Below are 15,468 nucleotides of genomic sequence, written 5' to 3'. Positions count from 1 at the left end.
AATATTAATTCAACTGGTCAAACATCGAAGTTGTTAGTGTAAACAGATGACCTTGTTAAGTACTATGAAATAAACATGTAAGCTTTTTATGCAAACTGCGCAATTATTAAAATGTCAATAACTATGTTAGAAAGTCCTTGGGAAATTATATTTTGGAAATTATTTGCGCAGCAGCATGATATCATATGTCCAGGTGTAGGACAGTAATGCTATGTTTGTCATATTTGCAGACTCTGTGGAGATCTGGTTTTGTATAATTGTCACGAAGTACATGTTTTCTGTTAACCTTTTAACCTATACTCATGTTTTGTAATGATGCGGGAGATTGTAAGCCCGCATCCCCCGACGCTGTGATGGACAGTTTGACAGTTTTGATACTGAATTTAGAATTAAAATATTGTTTAGGAATTTGCTCACTAAATCTACACTCATGACCAGCGCAGGTGGTCATGAGTAACCGAAACTGTCTGTCCCGGCCGAAAGGGTATATATATGCATGTCAATTGTTAGCAATTAAGAACCGAACTAGACTTGCTAGAGAACCGCTTGGAGATAAGCTTGATACCACTATACGATCCAAATAAACTTGTGAAACTTTGGTGAGAGTTGGACTTGGTCAATTAACTAAGTACAGACGGGAAGATTGTTTGCGGGAAACATCTTGCATCTGCTTACATAGTTATTCTTGGTGCCGTGACCAGGATAAGACGAAGTACAAGAAAGGATAAGGAACACATCTCAGAAAACTTCGTAAGGTAAGAATCCTTTTTCATATCACTATCGTCTCTATTTTTAGTGGTAATTTGAACAACGACTAACATGGCAACTGGTTATGATAGGGAAGAATATAGAAAACAAATGGAACAGTTAGAACAGAGTATGGCAGGTTTAGGACAAGAAAAAGGGGAACAGGGTAAAAGTTCTGTAGATAAATCACAATCAAGTAGTCAGGAATCATTTCATGAAACCAGGGAATATCAGTTCCGTGAATCCAGACATCCGAGACCGGATGACGAAAAAGATTTTTTTATGAGTCAAATGAGAGCAGTAACAGCCGCTCTATCAGTACCCTTGTCCTCAGTAATCACTCCGTTTGAGGGGGACCCCAGAAAATTTAAACAGTGGCTTAAAGAGGTAGAGAAATATGCATTAATGTCAGGAAAACCAGAGCATGAAATCCCGATGTTAGCTTATGTAACTAGTAAAGGGTCCGTGGGAGATTTTATAAAAAGATATTTAGATGAAACGGCAGCAGTCGAGGAAGTGCCATCATGGCATGATCTTAGGGCCTCATTACAAAATAGATTTGCTGAGATAACAGACCCACAACATGCATTAGCGGTAATGCGCAGGACAAGACAAAACTCTAACGAGAGCGTGCAATTATTTGCCGAAAGATTATTACAAATCGCGGAAGACGCGTATAGCAAAGATAGGATTAAAGACCCTTTAGTGCAACAACAATTGGTTGACATTTTCTGTGACGGACTGACGTTCGATTATCTAAGAATGAAGATTCTCCGAGAGAATCCTAAAGACTTAGAATCAGCGATTCAAGTTACTATGAGAGAACACAATTTAAGAGAGAGATTGGCCATTCGAGGGTCAGTTATAATCGAAAGACATAACATAAGTAATGGCTTAATTGCCCCTACTTTTGATACTACCTTTCCTTTTTTCAGAGATCGTTCGGATAACCCCGCGTCAGTAGACATTAGGCATGAAGGGCCCATGGAAATTGACCATGCGCGAAATAATAGATGTTTTACATGTAAAAAGACAGGCCACCGAGCCAGATTCTGTAAATAAAACAAACCTCAGGTTAGGTCCCGCCCCCAAAGAAATAAACCAATCAATCAAAATAGTCCTGTACATACTGTTGAACGGAGCTCCCGTTCACCTGTGGAATGTTGGAACTGCGGAAAAGTAGGTCATGTGCGTGCTGACCGTTGGAGCTCGCGTAACTATCAGAGAATGCAACAAAACCGTGGGAGAATGATAGGTCGTCAGAATAGGTCACGCGACAATCAAAATGAAAACAATGAGAGATCGACTTCAGGATACAACCCTCGCTCTTTTAATGAACAAAATCAGGAAAACTAAGATGTTCTTCCTTCGTTGAAGCCCGAAGAAAGAACTTTAAACAAAGACCTAGATATGAAATTAATTTTAAACATAATCCCAGTAGTTGTTTATTAAAGATAGGTAAAAATAAATTCAAAGCTTTAGTAGATACCGGTGCTGCTGTATCTTTAATCAGCAAGAAAATGTTTGATAATTTATCCCCTCGCCCTAAATTATTTAAAAATGACATCCCCACTCTTCAAGCAGCAAACGGTAATTCCTTAATTGCGATAGGATACATAAATATTTCTTTCAAGGTTTTAGGTTTAGCGTTAGAACATAAGCTTTATGTGACAAAGGGACTCAATAGGAATCTGATTCTTGGCCGCGATTGGCTCAGGAAGAACAATGTTCGATTATATTTTGACTAAGGACTCATGCGTATAAATGGTAAAACTTATGCAGAACTCAAAGAAGACTTACATATCTCAACAATTGTGAGAACCCCAAAGAAACTATTTGTGAAACCAAATACTGTAACTGTGTTTTATGGGAAAGTGAATAACAAATTTCCTTCTCAAGAAAGTGACTTGGTTGAAGTGAATTGTATAGACAATGACTGTATAATGGAGGAACCAGGACTTTATTTAAAAGACTCTGTTTGTGAAGTTCGCAAGGACGGAAAAATTCCCTTGATCATCGTAACCCAATCAAATAAAGGCTACAAAATTCCAAGAGGGTATATCGTGGGCCGCATTACCAGTGTTAACTCGAAGGAAATCTCAGAAATATCCTCCGGACAAAACACCAATGAGAAGATTGACGTACCAAAAAGATTTGAACAATCTGTACAAAGACTAGTAAACAAGAACAAAGACTTATTCGCCAAAAAGGATAGTGATCTTGGAGTTACGGAAACAGTGAAGATGAAGATAGACACAGAAGGTCATCACCCTATAAAGAATCGACCTTACCGAGCCCCCCTGAATAAGAGACAAATCATAGATAAGACGATAGCAGAGATGATGGAAGCCAAGATAATAAAAAGATCCCAATCACCTTGGTCATTCCCTTTAGTGGTAGTGAAAAAGAAAGATGGATCAGATCGGATGTGTGTTGACTTTAGAAGTTTAAATAAGATTGTGAAGCCAGTGTCATTTCCATTACCATTAATAGACGACATCTTATGCTTGCTAGGAAAGGCCAAGTACTTTACAGCCTTAGATCTTAAAAGTGGATATTGGCAAGTAAAACTAGAGGACTCCAGTAAGGAAAAGACAGCCTTTGCATGCCACAAAGGATTGTTCCAGTTCAATCGGATGCCATTCGGGTTGAGTAACGCGCCGGCAGTCTTTCAAGAACTGATTAACATAGTTCTTCAGGGACAGGAGGAGTTTGCCATTGCATACCTGGATGACATCTTGATATTTTCTGAAACACCACAAGACCACCTACGCCATATCCAAGACGTATTCCATCGCTTGAGACAACACGGATTGAAATTAAAGTTGAAAAAGTGCAGTTTCTTTAAAAAACAAACAGAATATCTCGGTTTCATTATCAATGAACACGGAGTTAAACCCGATCCAAGAAAGTAGAAGCTATACAGAAGTTACCTGCACCTACTACTGTCAGAGAAGTCCGTGGTTTCATAGGAATGTGCAGCTATTATCGAAGATTCATCCCCAACTTCTCGAAAATAGCAGAACCTTTGATTGACCTTACAAGAAAATACGCCAGATTCAAATGGACGCCTTACAGTCAAGAAGCGTTTAATTTCCTTAAAGAAAGCCTAACAGTAGTACCATTATTGGCATACCCTGACACCAATAAGCCTTATATCTTATATACCGATGCTAGTGACAACTGCATAGGAGCCTGTCTCACGCAGAAGACTGATGAAGGAGAAGACAAACCAATATACTACCTGTCTCATAAGTTGAGCAAAACTCAAGAGAAATGGTCAACTATTGAAAAAAAAGCTTTCGCCATACACTATGCCTTACAGAAGTTAGATCACTATCTTCACAGCGCTCAGTTTACCATAAGGACAAACCATAAACCATTGAAGTATATCCTAGAATCTCCGATGCAGAACAAAAATATTCTATTATGGGCAATAAGTATTGCTGGATACAACTGTAAAGTGGAATACATTGAAGGCAGATTCAACTGCTGTGCTGACCTTTTGTCGAGAGTACCATCTGAAGGAAAAGATGATGAAACGGAAGATCAATCTGATTGTGATGAACCAGATGTGAAAGATAACTTCTTTGAAATCAATGTATTAAATTCAAACGCCTTCTCACCTAAGAGTCTAGCCAAATGTGAAGTAAAGCAGCCTGATGAAATACTTAAGCCATTTATCGACTTACCTGAAAACATCGATGTTAGAGAAAGTCAAATGAACGACGAACAAATAAAGAAATTGAAAGACAGACTCAGAAAAGGAACTGCGACAGCAACCGAAGAAAAGAAGTTCTTAGAAATCGATGGATTGGTGTATTATCTGTCAGACGGAGACGCAGAATGCCCAAGACTTCGCTTGTACGTGCCACGAGAATCAGAGTCCTTATTGGTGCAACAATATCATGATGCACTCGGACACATGGGAGTGGACAAGACTTACGACGTCATCAGACAGAAATATTATATGCCTAACCTGTATAAAAGGTTACATTCCTACATAGACGGATGTGTTGTGTGTCTGACCAGAAGTAACAAGAAAAATCAACCCCCACTGCAAGAAACGGATAAACCACCTTTCCCTATGGCTAAAATGGGACTTGACTTGTCTGGACCATACCCAACATCTTTTTCAGGAAATAAATACATAGTGTCATTCATCGACATCTATTCTGGATGGCCAGAAGCTTTTCCCGTACCCGACAAGTCAGCAGACAATATAGTACACTTGATATTAGAAGAAATATTTCCAAGATATGGTTGCCCTTTACAAATCCTTACGGATAATGGAACGAAAAATATCAACAAGAAAGTAGAAGAGACGTTAAAGGAACTTCACATCAATCATATAACTACGTCCTACTACAGTCCCCACGGAAATGGCAAAGTAGAAAGATTCCACAGGACTTTACATGATGGCATGGCTAAAAAGTTGGTAGACAGTGCAGAAACTTGGGATATTCATCTTAACCAAACGCTAGCCGCAATCCGATTTCACCCCAATGATTCTTCAAAATTCTCTCCGTACTATCTTATGTATAACAGAGACGTGGTACTACCTTTGGATACCTTGTTGAAGCCTCGACGAAGATATATGGGAGAAGACCAATATAAGATTGCGTTACAAGAACAACATAAAGCCTTCATGTTGGTACATAAAAACATTAAAGAAGCCAAGAAAAAGCAGAAAGATCAAGCAGATAAGAAGAGTAAAGATGAAGAATTTCAAGTAGGAGATCCAGTCTACCTAAAGAATAATAGGAGGCAGAATAAATTAGATAAGAAGTGGCTTCCGTATTACAGAATCATCGAGCAGAAAGGACCAGTAAGTTTCGTCATAAAAAACCAAGTGACAGGAGCAACTAACAATTGCCATGCACGACAATTAAGGTTGACTGACATCTCGCATTGGCCCATTTCGTTTTCGCAAGGAAGTGCTGAAGATGGTCGAACCTTAAGAAGAAATAATTATGTGGTACCACCTGAAAAAGAATCTGATTCTTCTGAAGAAGAAGACATACAACCAGAACCACTGGAAAGAGAAAGTCAATTTAAGAAACGTGAAAGAGAAGAATCTTCCGATGAAGAAGATATCCCTTTAGCAGAACTTCAACAACGAATAAGAGCCAAAAAGATCATGGATGATCAACAACAAAACACTGAATCGACAGAAGAGACAATTGAGGGCTATGAGTCAGAATCTGAAAATGAGTACCCCGAGTCACAAATACCCTTCGATGAGTCACAAATTCCCTTAGATAATTTTAGAGTTCCCTTGAATGAAGACATGGAAGTAGATGAAGTTAAAATAGGTCTAGGCTTCACCCAAACCCCTAAGCAGCGAAAACCAATCCCTAAACCGCGTAAATCAATCCCTAAGCCCTGTAGACAAAATAACAAACAAGAATATGCGTTTGCTATTATGAAGGAATTAGCCAAAATAATAAACTAAATAATTTATATCATCGTATAATGTAGATGTAAATAATCTTGAATGAGCATAGCTTTGTATATATTGCACGCTTTTAAAAAGGTATGATAGGATGACCCCCAGTGACATTAAAACATGTATTGAGATAAACGCCGACTAGCAAACGCGGACTCAGCACCTCGGTTATTTGTATGTATATTCGGAGTTGAATAGATTTAACATATATACGAAATATATGAGACAGCGACTTAGTAAAGAATCTGTAAGACTAATTTTTGTAAGTAATTTAACATAGTTGGTAAAAACAATCAAATTTTGGGATCGACATCTTGAGTATGGGACAAGGTTGCTCAGGTTTTCATGGTTCAATGTTCTAAAACTAAAACATATTAAAGTTTTCCCTATGAATTCACTTATGGCGGAATTGCCAGTAACTAATTTGCAACCCATGAAATCCTCGTCTTGGGTGGGAAGCCCTTGGTGTTATGTGTTTTTAATTTTGGCTTTGGTAATAGTGATAGGACTTGGTATTAGGAAATATAAGAATGTCAGGAAACTGGGTAGTTGCTGTGGTGGTAGTTGGACACGTTGCCACGGGAGACCTAGTGATGAAGTCGAAAAGGATTCTCCTGGAAGTACGCCATATAGCCACAGGACGAAAAACCATCTTTAAGCAAGTCCTTAAAGGTGGCTTAAAGGTGACTTAAAGGAGCTTAAAGGCTATACAACCTTTAAGCCGCCTTTAAGTCACCTTTAAGCAAGTGCTTATATGTCCTTAATGTCCAAACTTCTTTAAGCCACCTTTAAGCATCTTTAAGTGGCATTTACGCTCTCTTTACACTGCCTTTACACTGTCTTTAAGTGGCCTTTAAGTCAATATTGATCAGCTGAACAATAAAACATATACTAAATGCAAAAGCTCTTTTATAGGGATGGGAGGGGGTCATCCGAGTGATAATATAATTTCCAAGGAAGGGGGGGGGGTGTTCCAGGCGGTTTTAATCGTCGCTCCATTAAACACAGATCGCTATCATCAGCACCGCTCCGATGGACACAGATTGCCGTTATAAAATTCTTTATAATTTTTTGGGGGTTTCAAAATTATTGTAGGGATGAGCGCAGTCTCTGTATCTTAATATGTGCATAAAACTAATTAAAGTATGTTTGTTTCCTATTATGAATTAATCAGTGAAAAATCTCTCTCTCTCTCTCTCTCTCTCTCTCTCTCTCTCTCTCTCTCAGTTCATCCGGTTATTAAACAAAATAAAGATAATGAACCAAAAATGCATGATTTAATTTGTTAATCGGTTTAAGGTTTGTATTTTTTTTTCAATTTTCATTATTTCTAACTCTAGTTCTGCTAGATACATGTTAAAGCTATACACGCTATAATTTGCGTCAATTTTGAATAAAGGGGAAAATGTATGTGTTTGATTACTAATAAAAGTTACCTTTATGCTGTTAATTATAATGCTCAATTCGATCACGTAACAAATATATCAAATATTAAACAATTAAAAATATTTATTTTCCTGCCAGGAAAGTAATGCCTCCTCGTGAATATCAATCTATCACGTGATATCGACAGCTAAATTTAGTATATCATACCAAAACTGGTGAAGGGTCAACATCTTTATAATTGTGATAGTTTCACAAAGGAAAGGATATTTTCAGTAAAGCATAAATTTGTCCGATATACAAGTACAAAAAAAAATGCAAGCCTGTGAGTAGATATGAAAATAATACTTCCTTTAAAAAAAATGACGTACACCTGTGTGTTTCCCCTATGTGCTATTTATAGATCCTATAAGTGTTAATGCAGAAGTAAGGGTATCGTGAATGACAAACGTATTTTACTCATTATACATGTATGTATTTCAAATTAACGACTGTTAAGCATATTAAAAATCAAGTTGGATATTTAATTAGGCAAACAATAACGACCACCTAGTTCTCCGCGGACATGCGCAATGAGGTCGGTTTCGCTCTTCCTTCATCAATATTCATGAAAAGGTATATTTTCCTGACAGGAAAATAAACAATTAAAAATCTATATCTTTGTAACGAGATGGAATTCACCATTGTAATTTAAAGATTAAGGATAACTTTTATAAGTAGACAAACACATGCGTTTTCACTGTCATTCAAAATTGACGTAAATTATAGCGTGTATAGCTTTAAAGATGAAAAGACTATTAACTGCCTATGTTATATCGGGCATGATATTACTGCTTTGTTTGTCTAGACATAGTTTTGTTCGTTTGTGTATATCTAATTAGAGTCTATTGTTTGTCCAACTTAAGAAAACCCCTGGAACTAACACAGAATATACAAGATATACAGAACAGTTGTGTCGTGTGCCCAGGTGCATGTTTGTGTATATCTAATTAAAGTCTATTGTTTGTCCAACTTAAGAAAACCCCTGGAACTAACACAGAATATAAAAGATATACACAACAGGTGTGTCGTGTGCCCAGGTGCACGTCAGGGTTTCTAAAGGCGTTGAATCTTAGTATGTACGAGTATACGATAAGTCTAATGAATAAAAGTTAATTTACATTTGTAATTTATTTTCAAAGTATTATTTCCTAGCTCTGGGTTTCAAGGATGTATCTTAATATCTACAAATTAACGATACATGTATGTAAGAGTAAAATCTTGAGGCTAATTAATTAATGTACCGGTGATCATAAATAGGGGTTGATTATTTAAATATATGTATAAGGGTAAATATGTCAAATATACCCGGCCTGGTACATCACACAATTGTATGTACAAGTCATTTGCAATTGCCACATGCAGTAAATACGTCACCGGTAATTGGTCATTTTGTTTGTTATAGAATTGATAGTTTATAAAGCATGTACATACAATTACATGTAAATATTTAAACATATTGGAACGGCGCCGCGATCATGAAAACCGGGAAATTGCGGGAAATGATTTCATTTTCTTTCTTACATTTTTATAGCTATAAATAAGATGAACGTATATCTACTCGGTTTAAATTTATCAACTACATGTAAGAAAGCCTACTATAGTGAACCTAACGGTTTCCACTTAGGTATAATATATTTTTGTTCACTGAAGACCAAGTTCCGTATTTCATTCTAAATACATGCATGCATGTAATTTATAAATTAGATATAATTGATTGTTACAAACTGAATGGTTTGTCAAAATCTTTTCAAGTAAACACATTCAATACAGTGATTCAATATCCACTGATATATAGGATATAAAAACGATCATATTTATGTAAGTTGCCGTGGCGCAAAGGATGTGTGTTCAGCTAGTAAACTAAGGGTCCCGGGTTCAATTCTCGCCGTGGCCGGGTTTTTTTATGTGTTTTTTTTTTCATTTTTCTTTCTAGAACAAAAACCGTTTTAATACCTTTTCTTTCATAAAGTTAATACATTTTGTTGGAAATAAAGCACAATATTATATTAAATTTTTTTTAATGGCTTAAAGGTGGCTTAAAGGTAGCTTAAAGGTGGCTTAAAGGTGGCTTAAAGAAGTTTGGACATTAAGGACCTATAAGTTGTCCTTAAAGGTGGCTTAAAGGTGGCTTTAAGATAGTCTTTAAGCTGCCTTTAAGCCATCTTTACGCTTTCTTTAAGCCACCTTTAAGCAATACATATAGCTTAAAGGTAGCTTAAAGGTGGCTTAAAGATCGTCTTTAAGCTACCTTTAAACACCTTTAAGCTATCTTTAAGGAGGACTTAAAGATGGTCATTCATCCTGTGAGCTGTGTCGATCCTGAAGCACGGACTTCCCAACATAATATTGAACTGAGAGACATTGCAACCCCTAAGAAGCCCCGTCGAAGCGGAAAGTTGGAAGACCGGAAAACCATTCATAGTACCGGAACCATTTCAGAAACTTTAACACAACGACTTACTGGAAAGAAAGACGACTTGGAATCTCCTTGGAGCAAATATTACCAACCAGATCCCGAACTCGCAAGAAGATACCTTGAGGAAAAGGCCATGATGTCTGAAAATCAGAGGAGCGTAGGAAGCACTCCGCGAGGAGACACCTTGCCATCGGCGCCAAATCTATACCCAATGATAAACCGTATGATGTACCAATAAGGAAATCCGGTGAAAACTGTGAAAAAAATGTGTTGTATTATGTATTAAAATAAATGTGAATTCATTTCTGGAAGGATCCTGTTTCCAATGTCGACGAAAAATGTGAAACTACGGCAACTGTGTTAGTTGTTGGACCTGTGGTGCTTTAACAATTTTGATTCTTATATTGTAATATTGTCATGAAATTGTATGTTCTTATATTTTAAGAATCTTAGTCATTGAATCTTGATCATTTCCGCTCACCACGAACAGTGTAACTTTTACTATAATGAACTGTTGAAATCCTGGTCATTCTTGACCATTAAGAACTTTAAAATATGTGACTATGATTGTTTGATCCTGGTCATTCTTGACCATTACATTGTTTGAGATGTATAGATATTATGTAACAGCTTATGTTACTGATTGAATTGTGTATGTATCCTGGTCACATGTAACAAGTTATATAACCTGATCACCTATATGTATATGAATCACCTCTAACACGTTTTACATCCTGATCACCTTTATTAAGTGTTACATCCTGGTCATCTTGATTAATTGATCGTACCTGATTGTTTTATTTGTTGTCCCTAGCCAGAAAAGGAAAGATGTTACTTGATGCTACCTCTTAAAGAGATGTTCTAACTGGTATGTCGCTGGAAAGTTCATCCGAATTAGGGGAGATCAAGGACACTTTCCTGCTCTGGGCACCAGGCAGAAGAAATCTCCCTTGGGATATTTCTTTTGTTTGGGGGACGTATGTAAACAAATGACCTTGTTAAGTACTATGAAATAAACATGTAAGCTGTTTATGCAAACTGCGCAATTATGAAAATGTCAATAACTATGTTAGAAAGTCCTTGGGAAATTATATTTTGGAAATTATTTGCGCAGCAGCATGATATCATATGTCCAGGTGTAGGACAGTAATGCTATGTTTGTCATATTTGCAGACTCTGTGGAGATCTGGTTTTGTATAATTGTCACGAAGTACATGTTTTCTGTTAACCTTTTAACCTATACTCATGTTTTGTAACGATGCGGGAGATTGTAAGCCCGCATCCCCCGACGCTGTGATGGACAGTTTGACAGTTTTGATACTGAATTTAGAATTAAAATATTGTTTAGGAATTTGCTCACTAAATCTACACTCATGACCAGCGCAGGTGGTCATGAGTAACCGAAACTGTCTGTCCCGGCCGAAAGGGTATATATATGCATGTCAATTGTTAGCAATTAAGAACCGAACTAGACTTGCTAGAGAACCGCTTGGAGATAAGCTTGATACCACTATACGATCCAAATAAACTTGTGAAACTTTGGTGAGAGTTGGACTTGGTCAATTAACTAAGTACAGACGGGAAGATTGTTTGCGGGAAACATCTTGCATCTGCTTACATTAGACCGCTACGTCCCAGCTAATTAATATTCGTCAGAACTGACTGTGCGACATGAATTATTTGTTATGTTCAAGTTCAAGTTCAGTTTATTTGCTCAAAGCAAACCTAACCAAACTTGAAGTTGGAGATATCCGATTGACTGTGCGACATGAATTACTGGTTGCTAATTGAAATGATTATTATATTTTCATCTGTAGTGAAGGGTATCACAAAACAGTAATTACTAACCCTTGGGTAACATGTTGCTTTAATACCCAGCCAATAACTGTATAATATAGTAAGAATAAACTAATGAATTAAAGAAATTATGATGTTATGTTACAATATATTTACAAGAGCATTTTTCTCTAATTACAAGTTACTTCTTTTTGAATATTGATAAAATCATAAATGCTTATTGATTCTGCATTTTTTTAAACTAATAAATAATCAGTCTTACAGAGTCAAAGTCTTATAGTTAATTTACCTCGATATGTTCTGGTACGTTGCTAGGACTGCTGCTATAGCTCATACAACCGCCATAGATTCCATAAACTTCGTTTAATGTCAGACAAAGAACGAGTGAGAACAAGAGAGGTTTCATTCTTCAACCGTCTTCGACCCAATCTGGTTTAATGTACGGCGTTGATTTTGAAGATTTCTGGCAAAATGTTCATACGAGGCTCAATCAAAAAATACGAAGACTTTTGTCATAGCTATGTTATTTAACGTCATATTATTACAAAATTCAGTAGACATAATTGAGCAATTGTTTCAAACAATTTAAAATCAAAAGATTAAGGTAGCTCACTACACCTGGAAATATTTTCTCAAATCAGCAGAAAATTACTTGATTATGATAGATATCATAATGGATGAAAAGTATTTAAGTCAAATAGCCAGTGAGCTATGACGAGATACAACCGAATTAAACGATATAAACAGATTAACAAAATATTTAAATCGCCATCTTGTGACGTAGTGTCTTAAAAAGTATAAGTCTTGGTGTAGTGAGGTACCTTAATATATTCCTTCATTTCTCAGAATTATTCAGAATCTTATCCTGCAAAAATGAGGTCAGGGCGTACGGCCAAACTTTGTATTGTGTCAACATAAATCATTTTATGTTGAAAGTGATATCTCCATAAATTGGGCTTAAAACTTACTAATACTGAAACCTACAATCAAAAATTGACATGATATTGTCATGATATTCTATGTACCAAATAATGTCGGGATATATAAATTTGTTAAACAAACATCAGTAACTATAGTCCTCTTAAAAATTGACTAAAAACAATGACGTCGCCGGACGTCACCGCGCAACGAAAAGTATAAACAGTATAGATTTAACTCGGTAAAAAGCCGATAAAAACTGTGGAAATGCTCAATGGTGGAAAAATAAGTCAAAATTATTTGCACATTTGTGCGTACATTTTACTTACTTATGATTTCGAACAAATGTGAACAAATTAGATGTCAAGTGAAATATTGCCGATTTAAATTGTATGGTTAAAAGCACAAAAGACTCAGGGTGAATAAAAAGATTTAATATTTCTAATAACTGTGCGACCGTCATCTTGACGTTATGTTTTTAACATTACCGTGCGCCGTGGTGTCAGAACATGTTGTTTCTAAAATCGGGTAACAAAAATACCGTTTCATCAAACGGAATGAAACTTCGTATATCAATAAGATAAGTATTGTTGCATAAAATAATCTGTTAGTTATGACTTTACTGAAAAATATTTGATAGACAGCCACATTGTCTTCATATTTTGTTTTATTGATCCTCGTATTTCTTTTTTTTTAAATGTTTCTTTGTTCAATTTAATAGTATAGTTTCATGACCCCTTCGCATTTTTTTTAGCAAAAAGGTTAAACCATTATATGTAAAATCAATGGTAAGCATTTTATGATAATTTCATGCTTTGAAAATTAACGGTCTTTTAACGGTTACTTATTTTGTTTTTCTTTATGTTAACATGTTAACCTTCAAGGTTATTTCTGACATTTTAGGTACTCCTCTAAAGTTTAAAAAAATGTGTATTGTATAAAAGTTACAATTATCTTCATATTCCATATAATATACAATCATTATTAAATGCTGTAAAGAATTTACTACGGTGATCAAAAAGTTTATCCCTCGGTTTTTAATTTTTGTACAATGAAATATAAATAACTCAATTATTTTCAACATAAAAAATCAAATTTTAAACGTGTGATAATCATTAATCATATCTTCTTCAAACCATCGTTTGTATCTTAGAATATCGCAAATAAATCTTTTTTTCTATAAATCGAGAAAGCGATCAAGTAATAAATAATTTATAATAAATTAATACTGTAGAATCATTTAAATTCGTGGGGGCCAATTTTCGTGGATGGCTTACATTTTACAGGTTCGTGGGGAGGTAATTTTTGTTTAATTTTTTTTATACCAGCATAAGGAAATATGACTTTATATCTCTAATTTATTAATGCGTGGAGGATGTTAATTCGTGAATGAAAGGTACCCAGGAATTCTACGAAAACTGCGCAACCACGAAAATCTAATGATTCCACAGTAATTGTACACCCCCTTCTTATGAAAATAAACTTTGTTGATCGCGAATTTTCTTTCACAAGTCCAAGGGCTACATAATAACATAAAGTCCAAAAGGTCATTTACACAATAAATACAGTTCTACAGGTTGCCTATCACAGTGGACAGGACATCAACTTTGTCAACATGAACAAAAAACACTAACAATGTATTTAGGAGGAGGGTGTATCTCTAGCTTAACATGATCACAGAAGTATGTTATAAGTCTTACCTTTCGGTCACCAAATGAAAGAAACTGGTTTGCTGTCCAGTTTTCTAACAGCTAATATGATTAAAATTATAAGATACATAAATCTTTTATAGAATTTTAAGTTGAAATTGAATTGTGAGGTATCATCTGACACTGATATTTAAAAAGGATATTTGTGTTGTCAGAACTTAAAATCAAACTCTTGCATGACCAAAGACATCGATTTGATAGATAAATGGCAGCTCGTGTTTACTCAAGATGTTTCAAAATGTCCACATAGACAATTGAAATTAAACGACACAAAAATGTGGTTTAGTTTTTTGCGTGGTTTGGTTTAGTTTATCAGCTCAAAACCACATGGATTATAGTCATTTATTAAAAAGTATATCTTGTTTTTTCTGTACTTCAAAAAAGAAAATTCTTAAGTGATAGTTATTTTACCCGATGCTTGGCCTTCACCATAATGTTACATGTAGGGTTTGTTAATCACAAGCAATGATGCAACATCTTGTTATTACTTAGGCTGATGAGTATAAATGTATGAGGTGTAGATGCATAAAGCAGAAAGTGCATATGCATGATGAGTGTATATTTTACTTTTCTCTGCCTCAGACAAAATGTTTGCACATGTTTCAAAATCCCATCTGTTTACTTTAGTTGACTTCAAGTAAAGCAACTGCATGGTTTAAAACTTAATTTTCTTAACCATAGTATATTATAAAGCGATTTGAAACTAAGCTTCATTTAAATTGAAGAAATGATAGTATTTATTTGTATTTAGGTATATACAGATATACTAGTATACACAGAAAGAATGAAAGATTTTTGAAAACGGAAAAAATAGAAGGAACACGTGCAGATGAAATGCATTTGAAATTGACTTCAACATAAAAAGAAATGACTGGTGCAATGTTTGAAAAAACTGTTTCATTATAAATAGATCAGAGTATTATTTCGACTCAAGACTGGTCTTGAATATAATTACTAGTGTTGTTCTATCAAAATACTTTATTTTTATTTAGACCTTTTAAGAAATT

At 35.4% G+C, this 15,468-nt stretch overlaps 1 protein-coding gene across 1 annotated transcript in view; it reads right to left on the bottom strand.

Moving 5' to 3' along the window:
- The window catches only part of LOC128176323 (uncharacterized), a 30,002-nt gene extending 15,425 nt beyond the window's left edge, over positions 1-14,577 (bottom strand). The window contains exons 1-2 of the mRNA XM_052842580.1: positions 14,453-14,577; positions 12,124-12,297 (exon numbers count right to left, since the gene is read on the bottom strand). Coding sequence (XP_052698540.1) covers positions 12,124-12,240 — 117 coding nt within the window. The 5' untranslated portion in view covers positions 12,241-12,297; positions 14,453-14,577. The remainder of the gene's footprint in view (positions 1-12,123; positions 12,298-14,452) is intronic.
- Between the last annotated feature and the right edge of the window lie 891 nt (positions 14,578-15,468).

Source organism: Crassostrea angulata, chromosome 3 (assembly GCF_025612915.1).
Source record: "Crassostrea angulata isolate pt1a10 chromosome 3, ASM2561291v2, whole genome shotgun sequence".
Lineage (NCBI taxonomy): Eukaryota > Metazoa > Mollusca > Bivalvia > Ostreida > Ostreidae > Magallana > Magallana angulata.
This window is presented reverse-complemented; position numbering and strand designations above follow the sequence as displayed.